The 16,031-nt window shown below is 38.6% G+C and overlaps 1 protein-coding gene across 1 annotated transcript in view; it reads right to left on the bottom strand.

The window, feature by feature from the left end:
• Positions 1 to 16,031, bottom strand: part of Thsd7a (thrombospondin type 1 domain containing 7A) — a 420,538-nt gene that overhangs the window by 179,398 nt on the left and 225,109 nt on the right. Inside the window, exons 3-4 of the mRNA XM_085840819.1 lie at positions 7,933 to 8,181; positions 5,061 to 5,242 (exon numbers count right to left, since the gene is read on the bottom strand). Of these exons, the coding sequence (XP_085696945.1) occupies positions 5,061 to 5,242; positions 7,933 to 8,181 (431 nt within the window). The remainder of the gene's footprint in view (positions 1 to 5,060; positions 5,243 to 7,932; positions 8,182 to 16,031) is intronic.

Genomic DNA, 16,031 nt, shown 5'->3' with positions numbered 1-16,031 from the left:
CAGAAATCTCTTAGCATCTCAGTTATCTTTCTCAGTACTCATGGGGAAACTGCAGAGAGTGGCAATCCTCTTCCTGTTCCTTCCAGAGGTCTCCCTGGGAAGACAGAGCTGAGTTTTCAGAGATTTCTTATTTTTACAACATCCCATAACTGCATTGCACTGTGGACACAGTGCAAGTTTGTTTCCACAATGTAGTCAGCACGCCTTCGGTTTCTGTTTCAGTACATCACATTAGGCTTACTCAAACACAAAGCGGAATGTTTAGGTATGTGAAAATATGTGGAACATGCTTAATTTTTCTCAATAAAAGTGTATATTGCTGGCCTTTATATATCTGTGTGCATGGTTATTATGTATAATGTATACTAATACATGTTGAAAGTCTTAGAAATCAGTGATTATTCTTTCCTGTAATCTATACCTCTAATGATGGTATACTAACTTCTGAGAAACATGAGACCATTTACACACCATAGGGTAGCTTGATACGTTTCTAGGATCCCAAGAGTGACAGAACCCCTTTCTTCCTGAGACAGATAAGAGTCTCATCAGTGAAGCTGTGGAGTCCCTCCTAGGCTCATGATAACCCTAATGCACATTTTTGATAGGAAATCATGTAAAATAATCCCATCAATCTGTTATTTCAAGTGATGGACAGGAAAGGTGTACCATTAACATTTTAGGCATGGTGATAGCTACTTTCTGTGAGAAGAAGGAATTAATACCATAAGCAAAGCCCTTCTTTACTTTTTCAGGATAGAGTATTGGCTGACGTGTGCTTATTATTAAAACTATAGATAAGGAGCTATAAGCACAGTGAGTTTATGTTACACTTAAGAGTCGCGCAACTAGTTTATACTTATTTCATGGTAGAATATGAGTGTATAAACTTTCTGTTCGGTTTCACTGTTTATTTTTTCCTTCCAAATATCTTTTATCAGCATCAAATGTTTATGCTGTTGTATCTCACCTCAGGCTCACAGTTTCAATTGCCTTTTTAATAACCTGAGCCTGGATACAGTTTTTTCCTATTGCCCATAGATGCTACCACTAGCTTACACAATATTCTGATAATTATTTGACTGTCACATTTAGAGTTTATACTAAACATATGTGTATATTAATCATTTATGTTTTAATTTTTGGGAAATTAAAACTGGTAGTTTTTTTTCTGACTAGTATGGTTTGATTTACTTAACAATAGTACATATAACAATGAATGAAGTGATAAAGATGGCCCTGTTTTCATAATATATGTTCATTAGCATTCTATTTCATATTGAGACCTGCCAAAATAATAAAGAAAGTTTATGTGAAATTCATATCAATTTTATTTGTGTGTGTGTGTATGTTTGTAAAGATTATTTTGAGTCAAATGATTCTATTTTGAACTGATGTTAAAAACACCTTGTTACTTGTGAAAACAACTCTCCTATAAAACACACAGAATCTACAAGAGAAAGTGTGGAACTTGTTCTTGGAAATACATGCAATAAACATTGCTTAGGGCTTGAAATGGTAATTGTATTATAGTCAATATTTCTTGAGATTATTGTATTCTAATGGACTTTGGGTGTAGCAGGTGATTTGAGATCAAGTTTTCTCTCTCTTTCTCTCTCTCTCCCTCCCCCCCCCTCTCTCTCCTTCTTTCCCTCACTGTCTGCCTTCTCTGTCTCTGTCTTTATCTCTGTCTCTCTCTTCTACCTCCATCCATCTCTCTCTCTTTATCTCTGTCTCTCTCTTCTACCTCCATCCCTCTCTCCTCTGTCTCTCTGTCTCTCTGTTTTTCTCTCTCTCTCAATGAGATCTGGCATTTTCATATTTATTGAAGGAGACAGAGTATGAAAAATATTTGCATCAGTCAGTCTAACTGTTTTCCTTTCACTCGTATTTGTAAGCCACGTGCATTCCCCCTGGGATGCTGGATTACTGGATCAGTTTCAAGGGAGGAAGTCACTCGTTCTACGTTTTGAGGAAGAAAACAGAAACTTTCAGGAAGAACCACATGTTTTTACAGAAAAACAAACTCAAAGAGGTTTAGTAATATTCTTAGAATATAAAGGAAAACACCTTCCTAAGTAACTAGTGCACACATTCCAGTCATAAGTATTCATTTTAGGTGAAGCACTTAATTTTGTATCTATTGACCTCCCTTTGTCATTTGCTTTATTCTAACAGATACATTGTAACAATGATACTCTTTTTGTTCCTGTCTGTGTTACTTTTGGTTTAATAGTGATACTCTGAGTTCCTGTTTATTACTTTTGGTTCTCTACAGTAGGGAAGGAGGAAGAGGTTTGAGGGACTCTGAAAAAGAATGATTTAAAACATAGCCAGTTGCTGTTTAGAATTTTCAAGATCTTTTGAAAGTAATAACCTACAAGACATAATTGACATGCAGGATCTAAGATCTGATCTACATCGAGCAATGAAATTATACTACTATGAAAGATTACTGTAACAAATCTACCTAAAAGTTTCAAAAAGGCAGCCATTAAAGAGGCCAAGAAAATATTAATGTACTAACATTTGTGTTTTATGCTAGCACCTTATAATCTAAAGGTACATTAGCAGTAAAATATATCCTAAGGCTATATTCACAAATGAGCTGACATGCTGAGGAAAATTATTGGACACTGAACTATTATTTTGAAAAGTTGCAGAAATTCAGTGCTTATCTTTGGTCACTGACCTGGCTTCTTTTTGCTGGGGCAGAGGAGTCACTCTTGGGTTTAAAAAGCATATATTTCTCTGTCTGTTCTCCTTGACCCTTTTATTCCTGATTATTCTTGTTTAGAATTCTTCCCTAAACCTTCTAGTTTTTGCTTTGTTTGGGGGGTTGTTTTGTTTTGTTTGTCTTCTTTGGTTTCCATTTCTCAACCCACACAGTTTGGAGGAAGGTCTTTTCAATTCCCCATTGTCAAATGTTCCGTGTTCTGTGTGTCCCTTTGTTTTGACTTTCCTTCATTGTTGTGCCTGAACACACTATTCCCTCTTCCTGAAGAAACTCCTGTGCTCCAGAGCCTCGCCCTGTCTTCTCTAAGTTACTTGTTAGTCATTATTCTGCTCAAGTGCCAGTCTCAATAGTTTTTCTAAAACATAGTTATATCATAACTATTGTTTTGTGTACCATTCTGATGAAATTAACCATTTTATGACATCATGAAATCTATGTTCATATATTTATGCTACTTTATATATCTTTGGATCTTTGCTGATATCCAATTGGCTGATATCCAATAAGAAATGTTGAATCAATCCAGAAACGGCCCCACCTGAGGATTCATCCCATAACCTAGCCATCAAATGCAGACACTATTGCATATGCCAGCAAGATTTTACTGAAAGGACCCTGATATAGCTGTCTCTTGTGAGGCTATGCCAGTGCCTGGCAAACACAGAAGTGGATGCTCACAGTCAGCTGTTGGATGGAACACAGGGCCCCTAATGGAGGAGCTAGAGAAAGTACCCAAGGAGCTGAAGGGGTCTGCAACCCTATAGGTGGAACAACAATATGAACTAACCAGTAACCCCAGAGTTCGTGTCTCTAGCTGCATATGTAGCAGAAGATGGCCTAGTCGGCTATCATTGGGAAGAGAGGCCCCTTGGTCTTGCAAACTTTATATGTCCCAGTAGAGGGGCACACCAGGACCAAGAAGTGGAAGTGGGTGGGTAGGGGAGCAGGGTGCGGGGGAGGGTATAGGGGACTTTCCGGATAGCATTTGAAATGTAAATGAAGAGAATACCTAATAAAAAACTGGAAAAAGTTAAAAAAAATCAGTCCTGGGAGTTTTGCTGGTACTCAGACAATGGACCTGTGAGAAGAACTCTTTACAAGTACTCAGTATAAACGTGACTCCATAGTGATGGGGATTCTATTGTTGCCTAGGCCAGTTTGAATACACTTGCTCTTTTGAATATTTACGCATCCAGTCTCTAGACTGAAATAAAAAAAAAAGTAATAAAATGAGGGTGAGCCCTGTAGTTAACTGTGTGTTTAAAGCCAAGTATTTGGAATGTAGTCAGGAATTATGTTGGTTTATAGTGGTGGTTGGAGGCTCTCCTCCAAGGTCAATGACTTCACTAGCCTCAAGTATTTGGCAGGATTTCAGGACAAGGCATGAACACTCTTGTGTCTAAAGCTCAGAGATTATAGCAGAAGAGGAAGTAGGAAGATTGTAAAAGTCAAGGGAACAAAATATTGCTGTGAAAATCTGTCTCCTAGTAAGGTCAGAGAAATGACACCCAGGAAATCTCATCTATAAAGCTGCCTAAACAGGTCCTAAGCAAGAACAACATCAGTGGACATGCTAACATAGAAGGTTGACTCATCTAATGGAGACTCCACCCTAGACAATGAGCTACAGGTAACTAAAGAAAGTCGAAGCAAGAAAAATAGTCTTCTTTAGGGAAGAACCCCCAAATATGAAATAATATACATCTAAGTAACATTATATAAACTGAGGAGATCTTATTTATGTATTTAGGATATATATATATATATATATATATATGTGTGTGTATTTAGGATACATATATATAATACATACAAATAATAAATTACATATAATACATGTAAGAAAACAACATCAATAAAAGCCCATAGAAAATTTTAGTATCATTAGTTTATTCATAATCATAGTTTGTCAAAGAGAATTTTTCAAAAGTTGTTTTTAAACTTTCTATCCATTATTTTTTATTTTATATATTTGTACTTTATATATATACTTACAAAATCAATTTCATTTTTGTTTTATAACTAATTATTCCTTCTAAATTTGACTCAAGAAGCTTTTACTATTTTCTTAAATAGACCTGTCAACAAAATAAACCTAAGCAAACCCAAAGCTGTATTAAAGTGTTGTTTGTTTGTTTGTTTGTTTGTTTGTTTGTTTTAACTTACTCAGATATAGGTTACTCTTTATCTGGCTTGGACTCCAACTGCAGTGTGAATTTTAGGGGATCTTCCTACCCCCCCCCCATGGTCTGTCTACATTCCTCAACTGGCATCCCCACCTGCTTACTCTTCATGAGTCAGCCATCTGAGGAGTACCACCTACCTTCTTTGTCCTTCTGTGTATTTACATGGAAGAGCATGTTGTCGTTGGTTTGTACGCAGTATATTTCCCGGGTCTGGACACCACCTCCACAGAGGGCTGTCTGATTGGCACGCCTCTTGTCCTGCTGACTAAGCAAAGGGTCCACGTGGCACTCTGTCCACTCTGTAGTTCTCCAGCCATATCTAGATGAGGAGAATGCCATGGTGGCAAAGATGGTTGGTTATTTTGGAAAATGTTTCTCCACTCTTTTCTGGTTTTCTTCTAAAACTTAAACTCACAAAACCTTTTCCTCAGGATCTGGTATAGAGTCCAGGCTGATGAAGACTAATTCAGTCCCAATTACTTCATTGTTCTCAGTTGGGCACCCTTTAGAGGGGTTAAATGCAGAGCAAGCCTATTTTAATTGCAACTACTGGAAGGTACTTATCAATATTTTATGAAATAAGGACATAATGCTGAAAACATTAAATTTTATGTGCAATTAAACTCGTCCTTTCTTGATGCTTATAAACAAAGGAAGGCTGAATCTGAGAATTCCAAACATTCTAAGTGATGATGAGCCCAAACACTTCTTTTGCCTTTAATAAAAATGCATGAAAATTGCGTATTCATATTGGAGCAAAGTTATAATTGCATGCTAGGATTTAAAAATATAACAGCAATTCAGAGCTTCCTCATCGCTGTCAGGAATCAGAACATTTTCATGTACATGTTCTGTAGAGCCCAGAATTCCTGATGAATGCCAGGAAATGATGTGAAGAGCTTACTATGCTGTTAGTAGAGCACAAAAATGATTATCCCTGATTCTCAAAGCCCCAGTCAAGATTGTTATGTGAAAGGAGTTTTAGGCTTGTCAGCCTTGCTTTCCCTAGAAGGAGAGAGACAGGGAAGCATTTCCTCATGTCACCAACAGTAGAAAATGATGGCATTTTTTCCACCTCTAGGAAAACAGATACCTTAAAAGCCCAGAGGAAATGGCTCAAGTAGCAAGCACTTTGTCAGTCTAAGCCAGGTGCTTCCCCATGGATCAGATTAATAGCTAACATAGATGTAAATGGATGAGCTTATCTCAATTAGACAGAAAGGTTAAAGGTGCCCTTAGATGTCTGCTCTGGGTGCTTGGCTCTGTCAATAGTGAATAATTTGCCAGTGAAGATGAGATTGCTTCCCATTTTCATTTTTATAAGTGGGGGTTTGAGGCTGCACAATTGTGGGATTGGGCCATCAAGGAACAGCACTCACTTGTTTGCAAAGGAAGGGCATTTCTAGATATATGGATCATTGATAGTTTGGCTGTAGGAATAGGGTACAAAAAAGTAAAAGGAAATAACTAGTTTTCTGTGGGAGTGAGAATGAAATTAAAAGAAACAAAACAAAACAAAAGTAGGCGGCAGTCCTGTGATAGAAACAGACTTTCATTACGATAAATAGATGATATATTCTAAGGAAAGTGTTGCCCTAGGAAATGGAGAGGATAAAGACAACCAACAGGGTCTGTTTGCTTTATCAGTGGTACATGAAAAATTGAGATTAAAAAACAAGGCACCACAGTTAGACAAAAACCAGAAGAAACTGCTGGAAGAGACACCATCCTAGAAGTCTGAACAGTGTCCGTCAATTCCTAAATAGAGAAGAACAACCATAGTCAGTAGGACCTCAAGGATTTGTTAGTTCTTTGCTATATGGGCAGACTATGCACCATTCCAAAATGTGGTAGAAGGCTTTATGCAAGCAGTTGCTATTTTGGTATCATGTCTAGGTGGAGTAAAAACACTAATTTGCCTCTTCAGCGGTTTATGAAATTTAAACTGTAGCCATGTCCTTTGAATCGATGAACAGTTGAGATAAGTTCCCAGTGGGGTGTGCATGCTAAGATTCTTTAAATTGCTTTATAATATTCTACATTCAAAGAAGAAATTTTACTAGGATAATTATTCATTGTAATGTCTTGGAAACAGTATGTTTAAAGAAAAATGAGGTTAGAATGGCAAATATTTCAGAACTAGTCTCTCTCTCTCTCTTTTTTTTTGAGACAGGATTTCTCTGTTATAACCCTGGCTGTCCTGGAACTCACTCTGTAGACCAGGCTGGCCTTGAACTCAGAAATCTGCCTGCCTCTGCCTCCCAAGTGCTGGGATTAAAAGTGTGTGCCACCACGCCCAGCTTCAGAACTAGTCTTATATCATCTGAAGTCAATGAACATTTATTAGGCACTTACTGTGCACTACAATATATGCTGGCAATGAAACAAAAAGCAAATGAATAAACAAAACATCCCCAAATCCCAACACCTGAAAACTACTTATTTTGATAAAGTTCTTTACTTAATTAAAATTGTCACAAACATTACTTAGTTTTAGTAAGTCACAGGAATCTATGATTTAAAAGCTTGGAGGATGACAAGTGGTGGAACAAAGATAAAGTTAAAATGTCTCTTTCTTTTGTCAATAAAGTTTTATTGGAACATTGACACACTCACACACTGCCTATATCTCTACCCATGGTGCTGAATCATTGCGACAGAGAGGTATGCAGCCTTCCCAGTCTCATGTGTTCATTGTGTGTCATCTACTAAAATAATTCCCAACTCGTATCATAGACTACAGAAGGAGAATAGCTGTTAGAAGTTAAGCCTTCATGAAGATTTGGCCTGCAGCTGTTAAACATACTTTCATTCTGTAAAGATAAATTATGTAATGAGATATTCTAGTTTTCTGCTTAAAACGTGTAAGAAAATTTGACAAATCCATACTATGGAGTCTGAAGTAATATTTAAGTCAAAATACTGATATAACAGTTATTAAATATTTGTGATGTCAGATAGCTGAAGGGACATGCCATTTGAGCATACCACATTCTTCATTCTACTCACATAGGACAGAGGACAGCTCCATCTCCCTGAGACAAACAGGGCTCCTTCTCCTCAAGCGCTGGACATTCCTTCTCACTTCCAATTGGAAACTGCGTGATAGTCCTTGTCCTTACTCGAGTGCCTGTAGGGGATGTGACATCGTGGCATGTTTTTGAACATGGGCTCCATTCCAACCACTCAGACACCTGGCACTCTTTGGTGATCACGCAGGACTGGAAGGTCATGGGCAGTCTCTCTTGCTGGCAAAAGCTGTAAGGAAGCATTGATGGTTTCACTTTAGTTTCTCAGGCCGTTGGAGACTCCAGGACAAAATCAGATTGGACAGTTTAATTTCTATGTGGGTGCACAATGTACAATATTACTGAAAACATGCTAACATTGGCCAAGTATGATGGAAAAATAAGCTGAACATTAGTATTTGCCTTACTTCCTTTGTGAGTGTGGGAGGAGATGGGTTGGTTGTTAAGTCACTCACAAGACATAGAAAATAAAGGGACATAGAGAAATCGAGTATTGATGACTTTACCACATTGTTTATTATTCATTCTCAGTTTAATTTATAGAAGGAGAAACCTGAAGCTGTTAATATATGCTACCTTCCATTCTACCTAATAATTTAAATAAGCATGTTTGCTTAGCTTTGTACTTGTGAAATATAAAACATAATTTGATATGTGCCTTAGCATAATTTTCTGTCAGTTATGACCTACAGTTATAATCTATGCATATCTAAATATATCAACCTTTCTAATTTATACCCTTTTAAATTTCACTTTTTATGGGTCTATGTACATGCATGTGCATGTATGGTGTCTGCAGCATCCTGTAGAGGCTGTCTGGATCTTTGGAGCTGGGGTTGCAGATTGGTGTGAGTTCCTTGATATAGGTGCTGAGCTGTGAAGGTGGGTTCTCTGGAAGGGCATCAACTGTTCTCAACCAATGAGCAATCAACAACCTCTCTAGAGAATATAAAATACTTGTGAATATCCCAATTAAATATACAATAAATAATAAAAGTTTTCATTGATTTACTTATTATAGAGATATGTTCTAAAGGTATCTTTTTATATGTATATATTTTATTAGATATTTTCTTTATTTATATTTCAAATGTTATCCCCTTTCCAACATTCCCCTATCTTCTCCCCCCCCCTCTGCTCCCTAACCCACCCGTTCTTGCTTCCTGGCCCTGGCATTCCCCTATACTAAGGCACAGAACCTTCACAGAACCAAGGGCCTCTCCTCCCATTGATGACCTACTAGGCCATTCTCTGCTACATATGCTGTTAGAGCCATGAGTCCCACCATGTGTTTTCTTTGGTTGGTGGTTTAGTCCCAGGGAGCTCTCAGGGTACTGGTTAGTTCATATTGTTGTTCCTCCTATGGGGTTGCAAACCCCTTCAGCTCCTTGGGTACTTTCTCTGTTTACTTTTCCAGAAACATATTGTGTTCAAATTCTTGTCTTTTTAATTCTCCTTGAATCTGGGGCATAATGGATTCAAGTTGTAATAACAACAAATAAGGGAAAAGATGACATTATGAATGTTAACAGCTAAGGGTCCAAATAGCTTGAGTTTTCCTAGATTGTACTGATGCTTAGCTAGACTCTTGTACAGACTCAATACCCAATACTGTACATTCATAGAGGAAGTCTGTTGTGGTGATAGTAATCTGGACTGATGGGAGAATTCACTGATCATTTTCTCTCATTTAGGTTCCATATTAATTTGTTTTAATTGCCCACAGAGGGAGGCAGGTCCATTGTACTACAACAATGTACATCCTATCGACTTAATCCTACCACAATGCATATTTTTGAAAACTGTATTCCCACAAGACAATTAGAGCTAAAAACATCAAAGTCAATTTGTTGAACTAGAAAAGTCTGAGCAAAAAAATAAATCATCAGAGAATTCTCAAAAAGAAGTCTGTGAGTTAATTCTGTTTCTCTACAACAGAGCAAAGCCCACCTGTGCTCAAATGTTGTATACGTACTGGTATTAATACAATTAAGTAGTGTCCTTAGGTATAACACTAATTATTGAATTTTCTTTGTGATGAACAACTTTTCTTATTCACACTGGGAGTTACTTTTGAGAGTCAAGCAAAAATAAATGACCAAATAATGCCCCCTATAACCTCATTTTTACAAAATGTACATAATTCATTTCCTCTTAGATTTATTACCCTTCTTGATACTATTTTCCTTTACATTTAGCATGTATTGTCCTCCATGAAATACTTTAGATGCTCATTGTCTATATCTTGTGGAAAGAGAAATACTAATTTCTTTTAATCTTTTCTAGATAATTTGACCAATGCTTAATGACTATTATACAGTTACTTTGGTTACCTGATACAAACTGACGTATCAACTGTGTTACTATGTCTTATGGCATTGTGATAAAATGAGCCCTTTAGGAAAGTTCACCCAACTTTCAGAAATATGAATACAAGGTAGGCAGTCACAGCTCTGGCATTTAATGCAGGTGACACTGCTCAGAAGAGAAACTCTTATGGCATGTTTGGAGACTAAGTCTATGAGATTTTATCAAGAGACTCCAACTCCAGTGCTCCATGAAGCTTTTGTGTTATCTCCACATCTACCTGACATGAGTGATATAGAGATAGATAGATAGATAGATGTAGATATAAATGTAGACATAGATATAAGTATATTATTCATATAATAAGATATGCCTGTATCTCAACTCTGGATTCCATCCCACCAGATGAGAAATGAGACAATTAGAGTTAGTTCCATTTCCTGTTTCCTATCTTTCTTAGTATGTTTACAACGCTAGGTGTTGATGGTACTTTCTTTTTTTTTTTTATTACGTATTTTCCTCAATTACATTTCCAATGCTATCCCAAAAGTCCCCCATACCCTCCCCCCCACTTCCCTACCCACCCATTCCCATTCTTTTGGCCCTGGCATTCCCCTGTATTGGGGGTACTTTCTTTAGCATTGTCAGTTTGAATACTCTGTAAAGCCTAAGTTTAAAGCTGAACTTGTACACTTAATTTGATAATTTCACTACCCTTCTATATGTGTCATTAATTCCATATTACAGTGAAGCATCCTGACAGAAGTTAGCTTGCAAGGTTCTGTCACTCCAAAATTGTCGTGTGGAACTGGAGCTTAGATTTTTCTAAAATCAGAGCTCATCCCTTAGCCATCCCATTCTCAGGCACTCCTCACAGCTTTAATTGGTTCTAACTCGTAAGGCTTTTGCAGCTACTGCTTTAGCTGAGCCAGATGCCAAAGTTAAACTGTGAACCAACTGGAATCTGGGCTTCAAAATCCCATGTCTATGCCAAATGTATGCTTCATGAGTGTTTTGTTTACTCTACATCGACTTAGTAGTAACTATTAAAATCCCAAACAAATACAATTTTCAACCCCATAGTCACAGCAATGATACTAGTTAAACTCAATGAATCTGGAAAAGGAAGAGAGAGAGAGAGAGAGAGAGAGAGAGAGAGAGAGAGAGAGAGAGAGAGAAGCATAAATGTTTGAGGGGTGGGAGTGGAGGTGCCATGCTAAGAGGAGGAGGAGAAGAGGACAGGGGTACAGTAATCAGAATATCAGAGTACACTGTATACATTCATGGTTTTGCAAAGAACCAATTTAATTAAGGAGTGATCACAAGTTAAAAACAATTTCTCTAATACACATTATTTTCACTGTAAGCTTCAAATGCAAGAAAATTAAGCAAATATGAGAATGATATCTAATTGTGAGTACATACTTTGAGGTAGGGCACATACAAAGAGAATGTGTGCAAGCATGTGCATGTGTGTGTGTGTGTGTGTGTGAGTGATTTTCTATAATGCCTTAAATTTCTCAAAATATAATTGAAGAAGCTGTAACACTGCGATTCAGAAACACAAAGACAGAATGAGAGTCATTAAGTTAGAATCATGTAAGTCTATGAGGAAAGGCACAGAAGGTTACATGAAGTAGTAGGTTAGTATGGTGAGTGCTATGGTGAATGTTAATCATATATTGTAGCTGTAGGGGAAGTGCAGATTCTCTAACTGGTATTGTGTCAATAAAGAAGACAGGAGCTAATAACTGGGCAAATGGTCAGGTAGGATTTCCTGGTCCTATGGGGGAGAAGGAATGATAAGGAAGGAGATAGGGGCTTTGTTTTTCAATTGGATATTTTATTTATTGACATTTCAAATGTTATCCCCTTTCCTGGTTTTACCTCTGGAAACCCTCATCCCATCCCCACTCCCCCTGATTCTATAAGGGTACTCTACCACCTACCCACCCACTCTGCCTCCCCACCCTGACATTCCTCTACACTGGAGCATCGAGCCTTCACAGAACCAAGGGCCTCTTCTCCCATTGATGCCAGATAAGGCCATCTTCTGCTACATATGCAGCTGGAGCCATGGGTCCCTCCATGTGTACTCTTTGGTTAGTGGTTGAGTCCCTGGGGACTCTAGGGGATATGGTTGGTGGATATTGTTGTTCTTCCTATGGGGTTACAAACCCCATCAGCTCCTTCAGTCCTTTCCCTAGCTCCTCCATTGGGGTCCCAGTGCTCAGTCTGATTGTTGGCTGCAAGCATCCACATCTGTATCAGTAAGGCTCTGGAAGAGCCTCTCAGGAGACAGTTATATTAGGCTCTGGTCAACAAGCACTTCTTGGCATCAGCAATAGTGCCTGGGTTTGGTGTCTGTGTATGGGATGGATCCCCAGGTGGGGCAATCTCTGGATAGCTTTTCTTTCAATCTCTGCTCCACAATTTTTCTCATATTTTCAATACACATAAGCAATTCTGGGTTAAAAATTTGGAGATGAGTGGGTGGCCCCATCCCCCAAACAGGGTCCTTGCCTAACCTCTGGATATGATCTCTACAGGATCTCCCTCCCCTTTGTTGGGTATTTCATCTAATCTCATGCCCATTAGGAGAGGTGAGAACAACCATGTACAGCCTTGGGCACCTTGGGCATGCAGCCTCCGATGTGGGTGGGATGAGGTTTTCTGGAGCTAGCTGTTAGCTGATAAGATTAGAGCAGAGGATTCTTCTCCCAGCAATTGTGTTATCTGGCTGGTTTTAAAATAATAATGCTGTCTTCGGAGGAGTTAAGGTGAGCAGGAAAAAGAGAGAAGACAGGGTGGTTGATGGAGACTTGGTGAAGCTAACCTGGAGGAAGAGGTACCCAGTGTATTGCTGACAGCAGCTGTCAGCCTTCTTCAGTTGGGGGTTGGTTGAATTCTATCCTGGGCTAAGCCAGATAGAGAAAATGGAACCGTCAGAGCTCTGGGCAAGGAGGCAGCATGCTTTTTAAAAATTATATGCAACATATAGGTTTTCAGATTGAGGTACATTTAATTGATGGAATCTGTTATGAAATAATATATTGGAAAAAAAAAAGATTGATTTCTTGGCCTTATAATAGAGAGCTGGTAATAGAGAGAGAGAGTCTGAATTAGAGATCCCCATGGATCCTCTTGGAGCTTGAAATCCTGCAGAAGATGAGGAGGAAAGATTGTAGGAGTCAGAGGATATGGAGGACATGGCCCACTGAATCATAAGCAGGGCTAATGTGAGGTCAACGAGACTGAGATGGACAAGCATGAGGCCTGGATGGGTCTGCATCTGTGTATGCATATGTATGTATACCCTCTGTGTATGCATGCTATGACTGTTAGCTCAGTGTTTCTGTTGGACTCATTATAGTGGGAGTGGGTATGTCTCTGGTTCTTTTGCCTGGTCTTGGGACTCTTTTCCTCTTATTGGGTTGCCTTTTCCAGCCTGGATAGGAGGGCTTTCACCTTGTCTTATTGTTTCTTATTTTGTTCTAGTTGGCTTTTGCCTCACAGAGGCCTGTTATATTCTGCAGAGTTAAGGAGAAGGAGAGTGGATATAAAGAAAACAAATAGCAGTGAGGAGCAGTGGGGTGGGGGGGAGGAGGGACTGTGGTCAGAATATAATATATAAAAGAAGAAACTATTAAAATGAAAGCTTTGCTTATATTTTAGGCACTCATTCAGGCCTACGGTAGATATACTTTTAGTTTTCTGAGTTTTCTCCATACTGATTTCCTGACTGCACTGATTTGTGGTACTGCCTACAGTGATTGGAATTCTTTACCCCTGCTTCCTTTTCAGAAGTTCCTATCAGATTCTATACCAATCCTTGTCTTATACACAAAGGACTGATATCTTACCCCAGAGATACTTGCTCAGCCAAGTTTGTATATTACCATTCTAGCAACAGTAGCTAGGAAATGGAAACAATCTAAATGTTCTTCAGCTAATAAATGGATAATAAAAACACGGTAAATTACAAAAAATATTTAGCTATAAATAAAATGGAAACCATGAAGATTTCCAGTCAATGAATGGAGAATGGAACTGGAAACTACCAGAAAGAGAAATGCCACCTGTGGTCTATTCCTTGTTTCTCCTAGTTCAGATTCTCCTCAAATCTGTAGACTTGGGCATATACCCTAAATTATCCTAAAACTAGGAAAGAACAAAGGGACTTGGCATGAGGAGAGGAGAAAGAGTTCCAGGGAAGGTAGGTGTTATTGAGGTCTAGAAAGATGACAGATGGTGTGAAGTAGGTAATAGCGATAATGAGGGCGGACTTTAACTGGGAGGAAAGAGTAATACTGGGGGAGATGGGAAAGGAAGAGATAAATAATACTAAAGATCCTTGAAAAGCCATAAAGAAATATTATTTTATTCCTTTTAAAAGTAAGGTTATACCACATAAGGATATTGCACCCTCCTTAAGAATGATGTCACATTTATTAAAATCCCCAGTAGCAGGCATGGGAAATCTCCCCATGAGTGTTTGGCTGGAAAAATGCAAAATCTCTCAAGACAATATTGGCTATTGTCATTGTTCTTAATTACCCTACAAAAGTTGAAGGTAAGCCCTTATTGCTGCAGACACCACACTTTGGTCATGGTAAGTGAAGTAACTGATGGGGAAGTGACTTTGAATGCCTCCTTGAGGACTGGTGCTTACAACATTGGATGTACTATGCAAGTTGCCAGGGGAAAGGAAGAATTGGCAGTTCTATCCAAACAAAAACCTGTGAAACACATCAATAATTGGATTGGCAAGATATACACAATTGTGAAATAGTGGCACTTTTATTTGGGGGTTAACTGAGAATTATCTTCTTGGAGCTAAGGCTGCTCAACAAGAGGGAGTTCATGCTAAAAACATAATTTCTGTTTCCTAAATAGCCCTTCTATACCCTCGGGCAAGTAGAACTCTCACCCATCATAAATAAATAAATAAATAAATAAATAAGTTACCCTCTAGGTCCATCCATTTGCCTAGGAATTTCATAAATTCATTTTTAATAAATTCTTTTTAATAGCTGAGTAGTACTCCATTGTGTAAATGTACCACATTTTCTGTATCCATTCCTCTGTTGAGGGACATCTGGGTTCTTTCTCTAAGTGAGATAACCCAATCAGAAAAGAACTCACATGATACATACTCACTAATAAGTGGATATTAGCCCAGAGACTTAGAATACCCAAGATACAAGATACAAGTTACAAAACACATGAAACACAAGAAGACCGAAGACCAAAGTGTGGACACTTTGCCTCTTCTTGAAATTGGGAACAAAACACCCATGAAAGGAGTTACAGAGAAAAAGTTTGGAGCTGAGATGAAAGGATGGACCATCTAGAGACTGCCACACCCGGGGATCCATCCCATAATCAGCCTTCAAACGCTGACACCATTGCATATACCAGCAAAATTTTGCTGAAAGGACCCTGATATAGCTGTCTCTTGTGAGGCTATGCCGGGGCCTAGCAAATACAGAAGTGGATGCTCACAGTCAGCTATTGGATGGAACACAGGGCCCCCAATGGAGGAGCTAGAGAAAGTACCCAAGGAGCTAAAGGGATCTGCAATCCTATAGGTAGAACAACAATATGAACTAACCGGTACCCCCCAGAGCTCATGTCTCTAGCTGCATATGTATCAAAAGATGGCCCAGTCGGCCATCATTGGGAAGAGAGACCCCTTGGTCTTGCAAACTTTATATGCCTCAGTACAGGGGAACGTCAGGGCCAAGCAGTGGGAGTGGGTGGGTAGGGGAG

This window comes from Mus caroli, unplaced genomic scaffold (genome assembly GCF_978045245.1).
Source record: "Mus caroli unplaced genomic scaffold, Mus_caroli_1 scaffold_7, whole genome shotgun sequence".
NCBI lineage: Eukaryota > Metazoa > Chordata > Mammalia > Rodentia > Muridae > Mus > Mus caroli.
The sequence above is the reverse complement of the archived record's forward strand: the minus strand, read 5'-3'. Positions and strand labels throughout refer to the sequence as shown.